Here is a 16,349-nt window from a genome sequence, read left to right as displayed (position 1 = left end):
ATATGGCCACTAACATTTTTTTAATTACCTGTGTGGCTCATGTTTTTATTGAACAGTGCTGGTCTAGAGGCTTAAAATCCATGCTAAAACTTTTCAGATAAATGGAATGTTAGGACAGTTTTAAGCAGGGGGTTGATATGATAAGGTTTGTATTTTAAAAGAATCATCTCAGCCAGGTGCCGTGACACTCAGGCCTGTAATCCCAGCACTTTGGGAGGCCAAGACAGGTAGATTGCCTGAGCCCAGGAGTTCAAGACCCTCCTGGGCAACACAGTGAAACCCTGTCTCTACTAAAATGGAAAAAATTAGCTGAGCATGGCGGTGTGTGCCTGTAGTCCCAGCTACCTGGGAGGCTGAGACAGGAGAATCCCTTGAATCCAGAAGGCGGAGGTTGCGTGAGCTGAGATCGTATCACTATATTCCACCCTGGGTGACAGAGCCAGAGTCAGGCTCAAAAAAAAAAACAAAGTCTGGCTACTTTCTGGAGAATAGGCAGTATAGAATTAGTAAAATCAGAGAAACCAGATCGGAGCTTATTGGAATAGTAAGAAATAATGGTAAAGGTAATGAGAACTTTTGGGATAATTTTTGAAGCTGGAGCTAAGTTAGCTTCTTAATGGTTTGGATAATGAGTTGCTAGCGAAAGTGAGTGGAACTGAAGATGACCCCCAGGTTTTCAGCCTTAGCAACTGGCTTGGAGAGTGATAATGTTTATGAGTATTTGAGGGAATGGAGGTAGACGAATAGAGTTTGTTTTAGATACATTATTTTTTATAAAGTAAATTTTTATTAAAGTATAACATAGCATTTAAAACCATCATTTTTAGAGTCCGTCAGTTTGGATACTATTTACACTTCCTGCCTTTGTTTCTTCTACCCCTTACCTTACCTGTCGTCTTCTACCAAGTATTAGAATTCAGCATTTTAAGTCCTTAAAATAAATGTCTTATCAAAAGAACGTCTGTTAAATAATAGCTTTCTGTTATAGAGATAAAGCTGTTATACAGAGTATCTCTTCAGCATTTTTTGTGTGTGTGTCTATACTAGCATATCTGTAAAGGCTGTTGCTCATAATCAGAAAGTACCCTCATGTGAAATTGAATGTTGTGCTTTTACTCAAAATGTAAATCTACCACATATGCTATTTAACAATAGCATACTGTCGTTAAAATATCCCACTTTTTCTTCTTAGATGATTTTTGCTTCTTAAAAGTCTCACATTTTAATCAGAACTCTCATTTTTTCTCCCCCACCCCCAACAGGAGCAAAGGGAACAGTTATCCTTGGTTTTTTTGGTCTTTTCTTCATTTTAAGGTAATCTGCTTGTTGAGTTCACTAATCATAGTGAATACAATTTTCTGTGTGGGCTGTTAATCTATATTCTGGTTGATAAATAGAAAGTTGATAATTAATAATGGTTAAGACTTTCAAGTCTTTTCTAATTGCCTCACAAAATGCAATCTAATTTCTTTAAAAAAAAGCACTAATAATCCATGAGATTCACCTAACAGAAATAAATATCAAAATAAATTCAAACTTTATTTCTAATTTTGTTTCACAGAACTTTTTTTCCAGAAATTTGTGAAAGATCTTTGCTACTTTTAGTCTCCTTGTCTGAACTATTTTACTCATAGATTAAGTATTGGAGCCATGGGAATAAAGGTTCAACGTCCTCGATGTTTTTTTGACATTGCCATTAACAATCAACCTGGTAAGAATACTAGTTAACATTTATTCTTAAAATATAAAAAATAAGTGTTTTATATTTTAAATTAGTAAAGAAGTTTAAACCAACTACCTTCTTTTTCAGCTGGAAGAGTTGTCTTTGAATTATTTTCCGATGTGTGCCCCAAAACATGCGAGAACTTTCGTTGTCTTTGTACAGGTTTGTTCACATTTTCAACTGCTCTAATAGTAGTCTCTGTTCACACATGGCTTGCCTTTTTTATTTTATTTTTTTAAAGAGACAGGTTCTTACAGCGTTGTCTAACTGGACTAGAACTCCTGGGCTTATCAGTCCTTACACATAAGTTTCCTCAGGAGCTGGGATTACAGTTGTAAGCTCCCGCACCTGGTGTAGCTTGCTTTATTTTTTCATTCACTCTATTTTAGATTTCTCCATGCACATTACTTCTTTTCTCTTAATATGAAGATTACACAGCAGTGACTAGGGCGTTAAAGTAATTCTTAGAAATATTATGGCTGGGCATGGTGTGACTGGGCACAGCGGCTCAGACCTGTAATTCCAGCACTTTGGGAGACTGAGGTCGGTGGATCTCTTGAGGTCAAGAGTTCAAGACAAGCCTGGCCAACAGGGTGAAACCCCGTATTACTAAAAATGCAAAAATTGGCCAGGCTCATGCCCGTAAACACTTTGGATGGCCAAGACGGGCTGATCACCTGAAGTCAGGAGTTTGAGACCAGCCTGGCAAACATGGCAAAACCTGTTTCTACTGAAAATATAAAAATTAGCTGGGCGTGGTGGTGGGTGCCTATAATTTCAGCTGCTCGGTAATTGCTTGAACCCAGGAGGCAGAGGTTGCAGTGAGCTGAGATCATGTCATTGTGCTTCAGCCTGAGCAACAAGAGCGAAACTCTGTATCAAAAAAATAAAAATACAGAATATTAGTTTCAAATAGTGGTGTGCTCCTGTAGCCCTGGTTCTCTGGAGGCTGAGATGGGAGAATTGCTTCAGCCTAGGAGGTGGAGGTGGCAGTGAGCCAAGATGGCGCCACTGCACTCCAGTCTGAGCGATAGAGTGAGACTGAGTGATAGGGTGAGACCCTGTCACAATTTTAAAAAAGAGGCCAGGCATAGTGGCTCATGCTTGTAATCCCAGCGCTTTGGGAGGCAGATGTGGCTGGATCACTTGAGGTCAGGAGCTCGAGACCAATCTGGATCATGCTACTGCACTGCATCCTAGGAAACAGAGCTAGACTTTGTCTCCAAAAAAAAAATTAATTGTAATGGGATATTATTTGAGATTGATTTCTACATTGTCCAGAAATATATGGGTGATTTTTTTAAATGAATTTTTTAAAAAATTCGTGAAAGGAGTGAAAATATGATTTTTAAAAGTCTATAAGGTTCAAGAGAGGCATATTTTACATTGCCCTTGCTTTCATACTACTTTGATTTCCTTTCTATTAAATGTCTTAATTTTTTCATCTCTTCAGGTGAAAAGGGGACAGGGAAATCAACTCAGAAGCCATTGCATTATAAGAGTTGTCTCTTTCACAGAGTTGTCAAGGATTTTATGGTTCAAGGTGGTGACTTCAGTGAAGGTGAGACTTGAAAAAATCCCGTATTAGACTCTGTTAAATATGACAGATCTCAAAGTTAGACAAGTGCCTAGAAGTTTTAATCTAATTTTCTTGTCACTCTCACTCCATTTAATCTTTGGTCAATTAGAAGTACGCTTAGAAATACATAAAAGAAGGAAGCTCATAGAAAATAATTTTGCCTTTGACACATGAATTAATTTCAGAAATATGCTTCTGGATACAAAACAAAACATCTCAGTAATCTGTCAGTGTATGTGTTTGATTTTTGTCACAAGTGGTACTCTTTACTACAGTATAAGTTTTACTTTTTTATTGTAAAAATATCAGAACTGTACTTTTAAACACCTTGAAAAAAATGTCATTAACCTGTTGCAAGACCTGAGTAATTAGAATCCGAAAGTGTTTTTTTTTTTTGTATTTTAATGGTCTTTGTTGCATTCTTACTATCGTATCATAGTGGAAAGAAAGTAATTTGGGACCTTGTCATTATTGACATTAATTTCTTTTATGATTTGCTGCAGTCTTTGAATATTGTTAATTCAAAATTATTTAAAAATTTACTTTTTAAGAAGTATTTTGTTTAGGTAGCACCTTTGAGGACCTTAATATCTTGAGAGTTATAAGAGTATGTTTTTCATTTTTAGGAAATGGACGAGGAGGAGAATCTATCTATGGAGGATTTTTTGAAGGTAAAAATGTTTGCATTTATGTTTTAAATATTTTCTCTTTTATTCTATCTTGTTCTCTATTGAATCAATAAGATTCATTAAAGGATATATCAGTGTTCTGGCTGCCTTCTTAATATTCTAACCCAAGATTGGAAAACAAGTTCCTCCCTTTGCAATAAGTGATGCTATGGCAAAAGTTAAGTTAATGAGTCCAGACTAAATAATACTATGTGAGCCTGTCTGGCTCAGAAATGAAGCAGATGAAATGTGAAAGAATGTAATCTGGACTTCCTCATTTTTTTTTTTAAGAGATGGAATCTCAGTGTGTTGCCCAGACTGGAGTGCAGTGGCTTTTCATAGGGGTAGTCATAGTGCACGTTAGCTTCAAGCTTCTGAACCCCAGTGATCCTCCTGCTTCACCCTCCTGAGTAGCTAGGACTACAGCCACATATCACTGTGCTCAGCTGTTTCTTTTTCTTTTTTTTTTTTCCCCTTTTATTTTCGCTGTTTCTTGTTTTTAAGGACAGTTTCATTTTTTTATTTAAATAAAGTGGTTTTATCTTTTTCAGAAATTGTGAAGGACAAATATAAATGGAAAGGAAGGGGATCGAGATAGTATTGGAGTTTCTAAGCAAATGATAGAAAATTAACATCTGTCTTAGAAGATGGGAGGGAAATTGATCATATTTGATATTGTTCTTTCATAATCTAACTTCGTTATCTAAGTAATTTGTGTCTGGCACTAAAGAATATATCAGATGTGAATAGAAGTGAAAATGAAATTTTTTTCGGAGGTTATACCTATAACTGAAAACTTTACTTCTCATAGACGAGAGTTTCGCTGTTAAACACAACAAAGAATTTCTCTTGTCAATGGCCAACAGAGGGAAGGATACAAATGGTTCACAATTCTTCATGTAAGTATTTATAATCTGATCATTTAAAACATCCCATTTTGGTCTGCCGTTTCTCTGTGTGCCTGCCGTTGATTACTAATAAATAGAGGAATCTACAAGGGAGTGAATTGCTGAAGGAGGGGGAACAAAGAATTGGGTTTTTTTGTTGTGTTTTTTTTTGTTTTTGTTTTTGAGACAGAGTTTTGCTCTGTCACCCAGGCGAGTACAGTGGTGGCACAGTCACGGTTCACCACAGCCTTGACCTCCCTGGCTTATGCAGTTCTCCCTGCCTCAGCCTCCTGAGTAGTTGGGAGTATAGGTGTGGGACACTACACTTGGCTAATTTTTCAATTTTTTTGTAGCGATGAGGTTGCCCAGGCTGGACTCCTGGGCTCAATCAGTCCTCCGACTATGGCCTCCCAAAGTGCTGGGATTATACACATGAGCTATGGCACCTGGCCAAAATTGTTAAAGAGGGAAAATCTTGAAAGAGGGGAAGTTAAATTGTTCTGCTAATGTTTTGAAATAATGGAGACTTGTCAAGAGAACACAGGGAACCAAGTTAAAGGTTTCCCTCAAAATAAAAAACAGTCATACTAGTTTATGGTCAAATAGGAACCAATAGCCTACATTGATATAAATAAATGAATAAATAATGAAGGAGAAGGGAAAGCTGTTCCCATATTAGAATGTCAACTAATACATTTAAAAGGAATGGTGGAGTTAGAAAAGTCACCATTTTGTAATCATCACAGTAATGATTGACTCAGGCAAGAATCTTCTATTGATGCTAAATTTAGAAGGGTGATTTCAGTGAGAAACTGGATGTTTACACAGAAAATTTCTCCATAAATTACTTAATTACAAAAAATGCAGTCAGTTCTCACTATTCATAGATTCTGTATTTATGAATTTACCTTCTCATTAAAATTTATTTGTAACCACCAAATGTTAAGGATTTCCAATTCTGACTACAAAAAAATTGTGACCAGGCCTCCTGTCAGTAATGCCTATTTTTTAAATCTTGTCTTATGGATGCAGGTTTGCTCTCTTCAGTAGCCTTGAACTGTCCTGGTCTCTGAGGAATTTAATTTGTCAGCACCATGTGGATTATTCTGTTGTTTCCCTATTCCATATTTGTGACTTCAACAGTGAGAAATCTGGCTCCTGATTATCTTCAACATTTCTTTCATTTATTAATCCTCCAATAAACAATTGCCGTACCATACTACTGTAAAGAAGGACCTATTGACTAGAGTCCACTATTTATTTATGGTTGTTTTTGTTTTTAGACTGAGTGTAGGTAGTTAAAAATCAAGTTTAAAAGTGACTTAAACACTTTTTGGGTTTGGTTTTGTGATTCACTCAAAATATGTTAGGTTTATTCCTTTCTGATTGTATTTCATTTTGTTCTCCTTCCTACCTTGTTTTGACTTGGGTTTTATTTTGTTCTCTGCTTTTTTTTAAAGTTTATGAAATAGTAACATTTCCAAAGTCAAAAACAAAAAGAATACTGTGACGTGTGTCTCCCAGCCATCCCTTCTACTCCATTCCCATTTCCTTGTTTTTTTCACCCCGTTCCATCTATCCATGTTAATAATCAACCTAATTTCCAGTTTATCGTCCTGTATTTTCATTTGTAAACATAAGCAGATACATGTGTACACTTTCTCACTTTCCCTTATACAATAGATGGCATACCATGTATACTGTTTCACTCTTCACTTAACAGTACATCCTTTAAAACATTCCATGTCAGTTTGTAGAGATCATTCTTACTCTTTTTCGAAGCTGCATAGTACTCTATTGTTTGTATATACCATAGTTTATTCAACTAATTGCACATAATATGGGTCTCTCTGATTTTCTTTTTAAACGAAACAGTTTATGGCTGGGCGCAGTGGCTCATGCCTATAATCCCAGCACTTTGGGATGCCGAGGCAGGTGGATCACTTGAGGTCTGGTGTTTGAAACCAGCCTGGCCAACATGGTGAAACTCTGTCTCTACTGAAATACAAAAATTAGCTGGGCGTGGTTGCAGGTGCCTCTAATCTCAAGCGACTCGGGAGGCTGAGGCAGAAGAATGGCCTGAACCTGGGAGGTGGAGGTTGCAGTGAGCCAGGGTTGTGCCACTACACTCCAGCCTAGGCGACTGAGCAAGACTCCATCTCAAAAACAAATAAACTAAACAAAACAACTTATAATTACTTCTTTGTTGTTAAAAGAAAACACAGATAAGCCACACACAAAAATCTCCAGAGCATCTTTCTATGCAATAAAAATGTTTGTAGAGTGTTGCTCTGTAATCAGCTTTTGGCTATGATACAAATCTCCGCACATTATTAAATATTAGAATTTTAATGGCCACATGTTAATCTCTTGCTTGAAAGTACTATGTATTATTTCATTTTTTGACATTTTGTTTGCTTCCTCTTTTTCAAACTACTCCAGTGAACATTGTGCTTATCATTTCATACAGTTTTAATACTTAAGTTTACTTAATGAACCATTTACACATTTTTAAGCCTTTGTATATATGTATTGTTACATTGACTTCCAAAAGGAAAGGATAGTTTACATACTACTCTGGCACCAGTAGTATGTAAATGCTCATTTCACCACATTCTCAGCAGAGTATTATAACTTACTTTCCTCTTTCAAATAAAATCCTTTCTGTGCTAACCAAAACTCCTATGTTAATGTCATATAATCTTTCATACATATTTTCGGAATCTTCCCTCTAAATTTTGGTTTTACCTTGTATCTTCACATTTTGTTGGTAACCTTTCTGTGTTCCGGTTATTTAAAGGAAATGATGTGAATTTTTAGAGAGCTTCAGTCTTTAAAAAAATTTTTTTTGTACTGTAACATGTAAGATTTGCCATTTTAACCATTTGTAAGTGTACAGTTAATTAATTAATTCATTTATTTGAGATAGAGTCTTGCTCTCTACTCAAGCTAGAGTGCAGTGGCATAATCATAGCTCACTGCAGCCTCAAAACTCCTGGGCTCAAGTAATCCTACCGCAGAAGCCTCCCCAAGTGCTGCAATTACAGGTCTGAGCCACTGTGCCCAGCGAGTCATGTTTCTTCACAATGTTGTACAGTCATCACCACTATTTCCAGAATTGTTTCATCGTTGCAGAGCCTCTGTAATCATTTCCCCTTTTCCCCAATCCCTGGTAACCTCCGTAAATTTGCCTGTTTTGGGTATTTTATTTAAGTGGAATCCTACAACTTTTATCCTTTTGTATCTGGCTTGTTTCACTTAAAAATGTTTCCAAGAGGCCTGGTGCTGTGGCTCAGGCCTGTAATCCTAGCACTTTGGGAGGCTGAGGTGGGAGGATCACGAGGTCAGGAGTTCGAGACCAGCCTGGCCAACATGATGAAACTCCATCTCTACTAAAAATACAAAAATTAGCTGGGTGTGGTGGTGAGCACTTCTAATCCCAGTTACTCAGGAGGCTGAGGCAGGAGAATTGCTTGAACCCAGGAGGCAGAGGTTGCAGTGAGCTGAAATTGAGCCATTGCACTCCAGCGTGGGCCTGGGTGACAAAGTGAGACTCCATCCCATAAAAAAAAAAAATGTTTCCAAGGTTTGTTTATATATGTGGCATATATCAGAACTCCATTCTTTTTTATAGCTAATACTCCACCATGTGTATATACCACATTTCTTGATTTGTTAGTGGACATTTGGCTTGTTTCCACATTTTGGTTATTGTGAATACTGCTGCAGTGAGCATTGGCATTTGAGTTTCGTTTTTCAGTTCTTTTGAATATATACCTAGGAGTGAATTGCTAGGTTATATGGTAATACTCTGTTTAGCTTTTTGAGGAACTTACATAGTGTTTTCCATAGTGGTTGCACTATTTTGCATTCCCATTAGCAATCATTAGTTCTTATTTTTCCATATCCTTGCCAAGACACTTATTTGCCACTCTATTTGTATCTGTGAATTACCATGTAAGCACCACAAGCTGTAATTTTTAAATTTTGGGATTACAAATTAGTTTAAGTGAGCAGGCAGATTTGCAAATAGAGTATCAGTGAAGTGAGGATCAACTATATCTAGATGTAAATCGTATATATGCATTGTGACCATAACATGTTATAGGACTACACATATAGTGTACACCTAGGTTTTTACATTTATAGGTAATTTTTGTGAGTTAAGCATAGTGTTACAATGAGGAAACAATAGTAGGTCATTAACTTTATAGTTAGGCAAACCTAAAAATTCAGCTATGTGTTATAATTTTTTCAGTGGTATGGTACATGCTTTAACCAAAATTAGCATAAATTATATTACTTTCTTCAAATTTCTAATAGCTTTTTGATAAGGTTTTTTAAAATAAAGCTCATAAAATACTGATCTTTAATTTTCATGCTAGTGTTTTTAGTACATATTCAGGTAGCAGCCTTCTTAACTACATAGCTTTAAGGTTGATGCTGAGGGGGTGGGATTTTTTTAAAAGTAACTTTTTTGCCACAAAAATGCTTATTTTAATTTTTGTCACAACTCTTAATCCAGATCTTTTGCATCTAATTAAAAAACTTGTAAACACTCAGCTTGGTGCGGTGGACGATACTTGCAATCCCAGCACTTTGAAAGGCCAAAATGGGAGGACCGCTTGAACTCAGGTTTGAGACTAGCCTGGGCAACATAGTGAGACCTCTTTCTACAAAAAATACAAAAATTAGCCAGGTATGGTGGCATGTACCTGTAGTCCCAGGTACTCAGGAGGCTGAGGCAGGAGGATGGCTTGAGCTCAGGATGTGGCGGCTGCAGTGAACCAACATTGTGCGAGCACTCCAGCCTGGACAAACAGCATGAGACCTTGTCTCTAAAACAAAAACAGAAACAACTTATAAACACTGTGTAAACCATTTCTGTTCAAGTCCAACAGAATACATCAGAGGACCATAAGAAGATAGCCTGCGCTTAACTGTTTAAAATGTTAAGATTGAAAAGTTCAGTAAGAACTCAGTTCTAAGTGCAAGAAACATGAATGGATAGAAGTAACACTGAAGGGCTGGGCGCGGTGGCTCAAGCCTGTAATCCCAGCACTTTGGGAGACCAAGGAGGGTGGATCACGAGGTCAAGGGATCGAGACCATCCTGGGTCAACATGGTGAAACCCCATCTCTACTAAAAATACAAAAAATTAGCTGGGCATGGTGGCACGTGCCTGTAATCCCAGCTACTCAGGAGGCTGAGGCAGGAGAATTGCCTGAACTCAGGAGGCGGAGGTTGCAGTGAGCCGAGATTGCGCTATTGCACTCCAGCCTGGGTAACGAGCGAAACTCCGTCTCAAAAAAAAAAAAAAAAAAAAAAAAAGAAGCAACACTGAAATGTATATTTTAGTTACATACAAGTTTTCAGCAGTGAATAGGTATGTATTGCTTTTGTAATTATAACAAGTTTGATATATTTTGTGGAAAGCATTTTGCCTTCTGTTCTAGTTAAGATTTAGGTAATGTGATTATATTAAGATAGCAATTGATGTCTTTGTTTTCAACACAGTTATTTTTTTTCCTTTTTAGAGATGCTAACTTTGTTTTTCTCTGACTTTGTTTTTATTCTTCTATCCGATGACTTCCAAAAGAACAACAAAACCAACTCCTCATTTAGATGGGTAAAGATTATTTTATTTATTTTACAACTGTTTTAAATAAATCTTGAAATAAGAAGCTTTTATTTAATCATTTTTACTTGATACTTTAGGCATCATGTTGTTTTTGGACAAGTAATCTCTGGCCAAGAAGTTGTAAGAGAGATAGAAAACCAGAAAACAGATGCAGCTAGCAAACCATTTGCGGAAGTACGGATACTCAGTTGTGGAGAGCTGATTCCCAAATCTAAAGGTAAAAATAAGTACATATTTCTGAGAATACTTACACATACAAAATAAGCAGAGACACTCTAAATAATTGGCATGAAATTTATACTCAGGCTGATATAAAAGTGAGGTTTTTGTTTTAAAATGTATTTTTGTGCTTTTTTTTTTTTTTTTACTTTTTTAAGTTGACAAAAATTGTATTTACTTACTGTGAACAATGTGATGTTTTGAAATATGTATACGTTGTGGAATGGATAAATAGAGCTAATTAACATGTATTACCTCACATACTTAACATTTTTTTGTGGTGAGAACACGTAAAATGTCTCAATGATTTTCAAGAATATATTGTTAACTGTAGTCATCACATTATACAATAGAATTCTTGGACTCATTCCTCTGAGCTAACTAAAATTTTATATCCTTTAACAACATTTGTCCTATACATTCCCCTCTCTAATCCCATGGGAACCACCATTCTTCTCTCTACTTCTGTGACTTCAGCGTTATTAAATTTCACATGTAAGTGAGATCATATAGGATTCATCCTTTCGTGCCTCGCTGATTTCATACAACATAAGTTCTTCTGGGTTCATTGATGTTGCTCCACCTGACAGGCTGAATAGTATTCCGTTGTGTATGTAAACCACAGTTTTAAAAAATTCATTTATCCATTGATGGAAATGGGTTGATTCCATATCTTGGCTATTGTGAATAATGCAGCAGTGAACACGAGAGTGCAGATAACTCTTCAACATACTGATCTCATTTCTTTCAGATATATACCTAGTAGTGGGATTGCTGGATGTGTTAGTTCTGTTTTCAATTTTTTAAAATTATACTTTAAGTTCTCGGATACATGTACAGAATGTGTAGGTTTGTTACATAGGTACACACATACCATGGTGGTTTGCTGCACCCATCAACCTGTCATCTACATTAGGTACTTCTCATAATACTGTCCCTCCCACACCCAATGTGTAATGTTTGGCTCCCTGTGTCCATGTGTTCTCATTGTTCAGCTCCCACTTATGAGTGAGAACGTGGTGTTTGGTTTTCCGTCCTGTGTTAGTTTGCTGAGAATGATGATTTCCAGCTTCATCCATGTCCCTGCAAAGGGCATGGACCCAGCCTTTTTTATGACTGCATAATATTCCGTGTATATGTGCCACATTTTCTTTAGCCTGTCATTGGTGGGCATTTGGGTTGGTTCAAAGTCTTTGCTATTGTGAATAGTGCTGCAGTAAACATACGTGTGCATGTGTCTTTATAGTAGAATGGTTTATAATTTTTTGGGTATATACCCAGTAATGGGATTGCTGGGTCAAATGGCATTTCTTATTCTAGATCCTTGAGGAATCACCACGCTGTCTTCCACAGTGGTTGAACTGATTTATACTCCCATGAACAGTGTAAATGTGTTTTTATTTCTCTATATCCTCTCCAGCATCTGTTTTTTCCTGACTTTTTAATGATCACCATTCTAATTGGCGTGAGAGGTGGTATTTCATTGTGATTTCGATTTGCAGTTCTCTAATGACCAGTGATGAGCTTTTTTTCATGTTTGTCCACCACATAAATGTCTTCTCTTTAGAAGTGTGTGTTCATATCCTTCACCCACTTTTTGATGGCATTGTTTTTTCTTGTAAATTTCTTTTAAGTTTCTTGTAGATTTTGGGTATTAGCCCTTTATCAGATAGATGGATTGCAAAACTTTTCTCCCATTCTGTAGGTTGCCTGTTCACTCTGATGATAGTTTCTTTCACTGTGCAGAAGCTCTTTAGTTTAGATTTTATTTGTCAATTTGGCTTTTGTTGCCATTGCTTTTAATGTGTTAGTCATGAAGTCTTTGCCCATGCCTATGTCGTGAGTGGTATTGCATAAGTTTTCTTCTAGGGTTTTATAGTTTTAGGTTTTATGTTTAAGTCTTTAGTCCATCTTGAGTTAATTTTTGTATAAGGTGTTGGGAAGGGGTCCATCCAGTTTCAGTTTTCTGTATATGGCTAGCCAGTTTTCCTAACACCATTTATTAAATAGGGAATCCTTTTTCCATTGCTTGTTCTTGTCAGGTTTGTCAAAGATCAGATGGTTGTAGATGTGTGGTATTATTTCTGAGGCTGCCGTTCTGTTCCATGGGTCTATATATCTGTTTTGGTATCAGTACCATGCTGTTTTGGTTACTGTAGCCTTGTAGTGTGGTTTGATGTCAGGTAGCTTAATGCCTCCAGCTTTGTTCTTTTTACATAGGGTTGTCTTTGCTATATGGGCCCTTTTTTGGTTCCATATGAAATTTAAAGTAGTTTTTTTCTAATTCTGTGAAGAAAGAGTGGTAGGTTGATGGGGATAGCATTGAATCTATAAAAATTGTTTGTGACAATACAGCCATTTTCATGATATTGATTCTTCCTATCATGAGCATGGAATGTTTCTCCATTTGTGTCTTTTATTTCTTTGAGCAGTGGTTTGTAGTTCTCCTTGAAGAAGTCCTTCACATCCTTTTTAAGTTGTATTCCTAGGTATTTTATTCTCTTTGTAGCAATTGTGAATGGGAGTTCATTCATGATTTGGCTGTTTATTATTGGTGTATAGGAATGCTTGTGATTCTTGCACATTGATTTTTGTATCCTGAGACTTTGCTGAAGTTGCTTACCACCTTGAGATTTTGGGCAAGGATGATAGAGTTTTCTAAATATGCAATCATGTTATCTGCAAACAGAGACAATTTGACTTCTTCTCTTCCTATTTGAATATCCTTTATTTCTCTTTCTTTCCCGATTGCTCTGGCCAGAACTTCCAATACTATCTTGAATAGGAGTGGTGAGAGAGGGCATCCTTGTCTTGTGCCAGTTGTCAAAGTGAATGCTTTCAGCTTTTGCGCATTATGATATTGGCTGTGGGTTTGTCGTGAATAGCTGTTACTATTTTGAGATATGTTCCACCAGTACCTGGTTTATTGAGAGTTTTTAGCATGAAGTGGTGTTGAATTTTATCGAAGGCCTTTTCTGCATCTATTTGATAATCATGTGGTTTTTGTCATTGGTTCTTGTTATGTGATAGATTACATTTATTGATTTGCTTATGTTGAACTAGCCTTGCATCTGAGGGATGAAGCCGACTTGAAGGCGTAGTGGATTAGCTTTTTGATGTGCTGCTGAATTCGGTTTGGCAGTATTTTTTTTTTTGAGGACTTTCGCATTGATGTTCATCAGGGATATTGACTTGAAATTTTCTTTTTCTGTTGTGTCTCTGCCAGGTTTTGGTATCAGGATGATGTTGGCCTCATAAATGAATTAGGGAGGAGTTTGTCTTTTCCTGTTGTTTGGAATAGTTTCAGAAGGAATCGTACCACCTCCTGTCTGTACCTCTGGTAGAGTTCAGCTGTGAATCCATCTAGTCCTGAGCTTTTTTTTTTTGTTAGTAGGCTATTAATTACTGCCTCAATTTCATAACTTGTTATTAATCTATTCAGGGATTTGACTTCTTCCTGGTTTAGTCTTGAAAGGGTGTATGTGTCCAGGAATTTTTCCGTTTCTTCTAGATTTTCTAGTTCATTTGCTTAGAGGTGTTTATAGTATTCTCTGATGGTAGTTTGTATTTTTATGGGATCAGTGGTGGATATCCCTTTTATCATTTTTTAATTGCGTCTATTTGATTTGTTTCTCTTTATTAGTCTGGCTAGTGGTCTATTTTGTTAATCTTTTCAAAAAACTATCTCCTGGATTCATTGATTGTTTTGAAGGGCTATTCATGTCTCTATCTCCTTCTCAGTTCTGCTCGAATCTTAGTTATTTCTTGTTTTCTGCTAGCGTTTGAATTTGGTTGCTCTTCCTTCTCTGCTTTTAATTGCCATGCTATGGTGTCGATTTTAGATCTTTCCTCTTTCTGCTGGGGGAATTTAGTGCTATGAATTTCCCTCTATAAACACTGCTTTAGCTGTGTCCCAGAGATTCTGGTATGTTGTGTCTTTTTACTCATTGGTTTCAAATAACTTACTTGTTTCTTTCTTATTTTGTTACTTACCCAATAGTCATTCAGGTTGTGCAGTTTCCATGTAGTTTTGTAGTTTTGAGTGAGTTTTTTAATCCTGGGTTCTAATTTGATTGTACTGTGGTCTAAGAGACTTATGATTTCCGTTTATTTGCATTTGCTCAGGACTGTTTTACTTCCAATTATGTGGTCAATTTTATAATAAGTGCGATGTGGTGCTGAGAAGAAAGTATATTATGTTGATTTGGGGTGGAGAGTTCTGTAGATATCTATTAAGTCTGTTTGGTTTAGAGCTGAGTTCAAGTCCTGAGTATCTTTGTTAAATTTGTCTCATTGGTTTTTTCTAATACTGACAGTGGGGTGTTAAAAGTCTCCCACTATTACTGTGTGAGAGTCTAAGTGTCTTTGTGGGTCTCTAGGAATTTGCTTTATGAATCTGGGTGCTCTTGTATTGGGAGCATTTATATTTAGGGTAGTTAGCTCTTGTTACATTGATCCTTTTACCATATGTAATGCCCTTCTTTCTATTTTTAATTTTTTGAGGAACTTTTCTAATAATGGCTCTACTGATTTCCGTTCCCACCAACAGTGTACAAGAGTGTCCTTCACATCCTCTCCCTTGTTTTTGTTCCTTTTTTTTTCATCTTAGCTATTGTGTGAGGTGCTATCTATCTCATTGTAGTTTTAATTTGCATTCCTTTGATGTTCAGTGACATTGAGCATTTTTCCCATATACCTGTTGACCATTTGTATATCTTCCTTTGAGAGATGCCTCTTCAGGTCCTTTGCCCTTTTTTAAATTAGGTTGTTTTCTTGCTGATGAGTTTTTTGCATTTTTTATATGTATTTTGGATATTAACCCATTGTCAGATGTATGGTTTGCAAATACTGTCTCCCATTTCAGAGGTTGTGTTTTCACTCTGCTGATTGTTTCCTTGGCTGTGCAGAACCTGGTTAGTTTAATGTAATCCCATTTGCCTATTTTTACTTTTTATTGCCTATGCTTTTGGGGTCATATCCAGAAAAATCATTGCCCAAACTAATGTCATGGAGCATTTTCTGTGTGTTTTCATTTAGTGGTTTTACAGTTGCAAGTCTTATTAAGTCTTTAAACCATTTTTAGTTGATTTTTATATATGTTATAAGGGTCTGATTTTCTTTTTTTACATGTGGATATCTAGTTCGAACACCATTTATTGAAGAGACTGTCCTTCCCCCACTGTGTGTTCTTGGCAGTTTTGTGTTTTAACTATGTTTTATCCTACTTCTTACTTTGTTCATTTACCATGGAATCACGTAACTTTTTCTGGTTATTAATTTGTAATGATTTACCCTTTTGCTTCTACTGAGTTTTGTTTGTTTGTTTTTAACAGTAGTTTAATAAGTTAGTAAATAAATATTCTGATAGAGGAAGGGACTCGGGCTAGATGGCAGTTGAAGAGAAGAAGATCGATTAAGAAACTGAGGGAATAAATTATTTTTTCTTTAAGCAGTACTTAGATTCAGAAGCATTCCACATGTTTAAGAAATTTTCTTTTGTTTAGACCAGACCATCTGAAGCTAACATGACTAATTTGATATATTGTTTGAAATGGTAAGAACGTTAAGTAAATATTTTCAGTCTTTATATTTGAAATATGTGGCTGGTACTATTTTATTACAGATACTGGGT

The 16,349-nt window shown here is 36.3% G+C and overlaps 1 protein-coding gene across 12 annotated transcripts in view; it reads left to right on the top strand.

Annotated features, from left to right (window-relative positions):
- The window catches only part of PPIG (peptidylprolyl isomerase G), a 49,759-nt gene that overhangs the window by 14,484 nt on the left and 18,926 nt on the right, over positions 1–16,349 (top strand). For 8 of the 12 annotated variants that reach the window (XM_008998739.4, XM_054257564.2, XM_035304595.3 and 5 more), the window contains 8 exons: positions 1,263–1,314; positions 1,562–1,711; positions 1,811–1,885; positions 3,177–3,284; positions 3,929–3,973; positions 4,782–4,869; positions 10,457–10,486; positions 10,576–10,715. In XM_008998739.4, the coding sequence (XP_008996987.1) occupies positions 1,651–1,711; positions 1,811–1,885; positions 3,177–3,284; positions 3,929–3,973; positions 4,782–4,869; positions 10,457–10,486; positions 10,576–10,715 (547 nt within the window). In that variant the 5' untranslated portion in view covers positions 1,263–1,314; positions 1,562–1,650. The remainder of the gene's footprint in view (positions 1–1,262; positions 1,315–1,561; positions 1,712–1,810; positions 1,886–3,176; positions 3,285–3,928; positions 3,974–4,781; positions 4,870–10,456; positions 10,487–10,575; positions 10,716–16,349) is intronic. The other 4 variants (XM_008998742.4, XM_054257571.2, XM_054257570.2 and 1 more) reach the window with 1 other exon arrangement.

The sequence above is a fragment of the Callithrix jacchus genome, chromosome 6 (genome assembly GCF_049354715.1).
Source record: "Callithrix jacchus isolate 240 chromosome 6, calJac240_pri, whole genome shotgun sequence".
Taxonomy (NCBI): Eukaryota; Metazoa; Chordata; class Mammalia; order Primates; family Cebidae; genus Callithrix; species Callithrix jacchus.
This window is presented reverse-complemented; position numbering and strand designations above follow the sequence as displayed.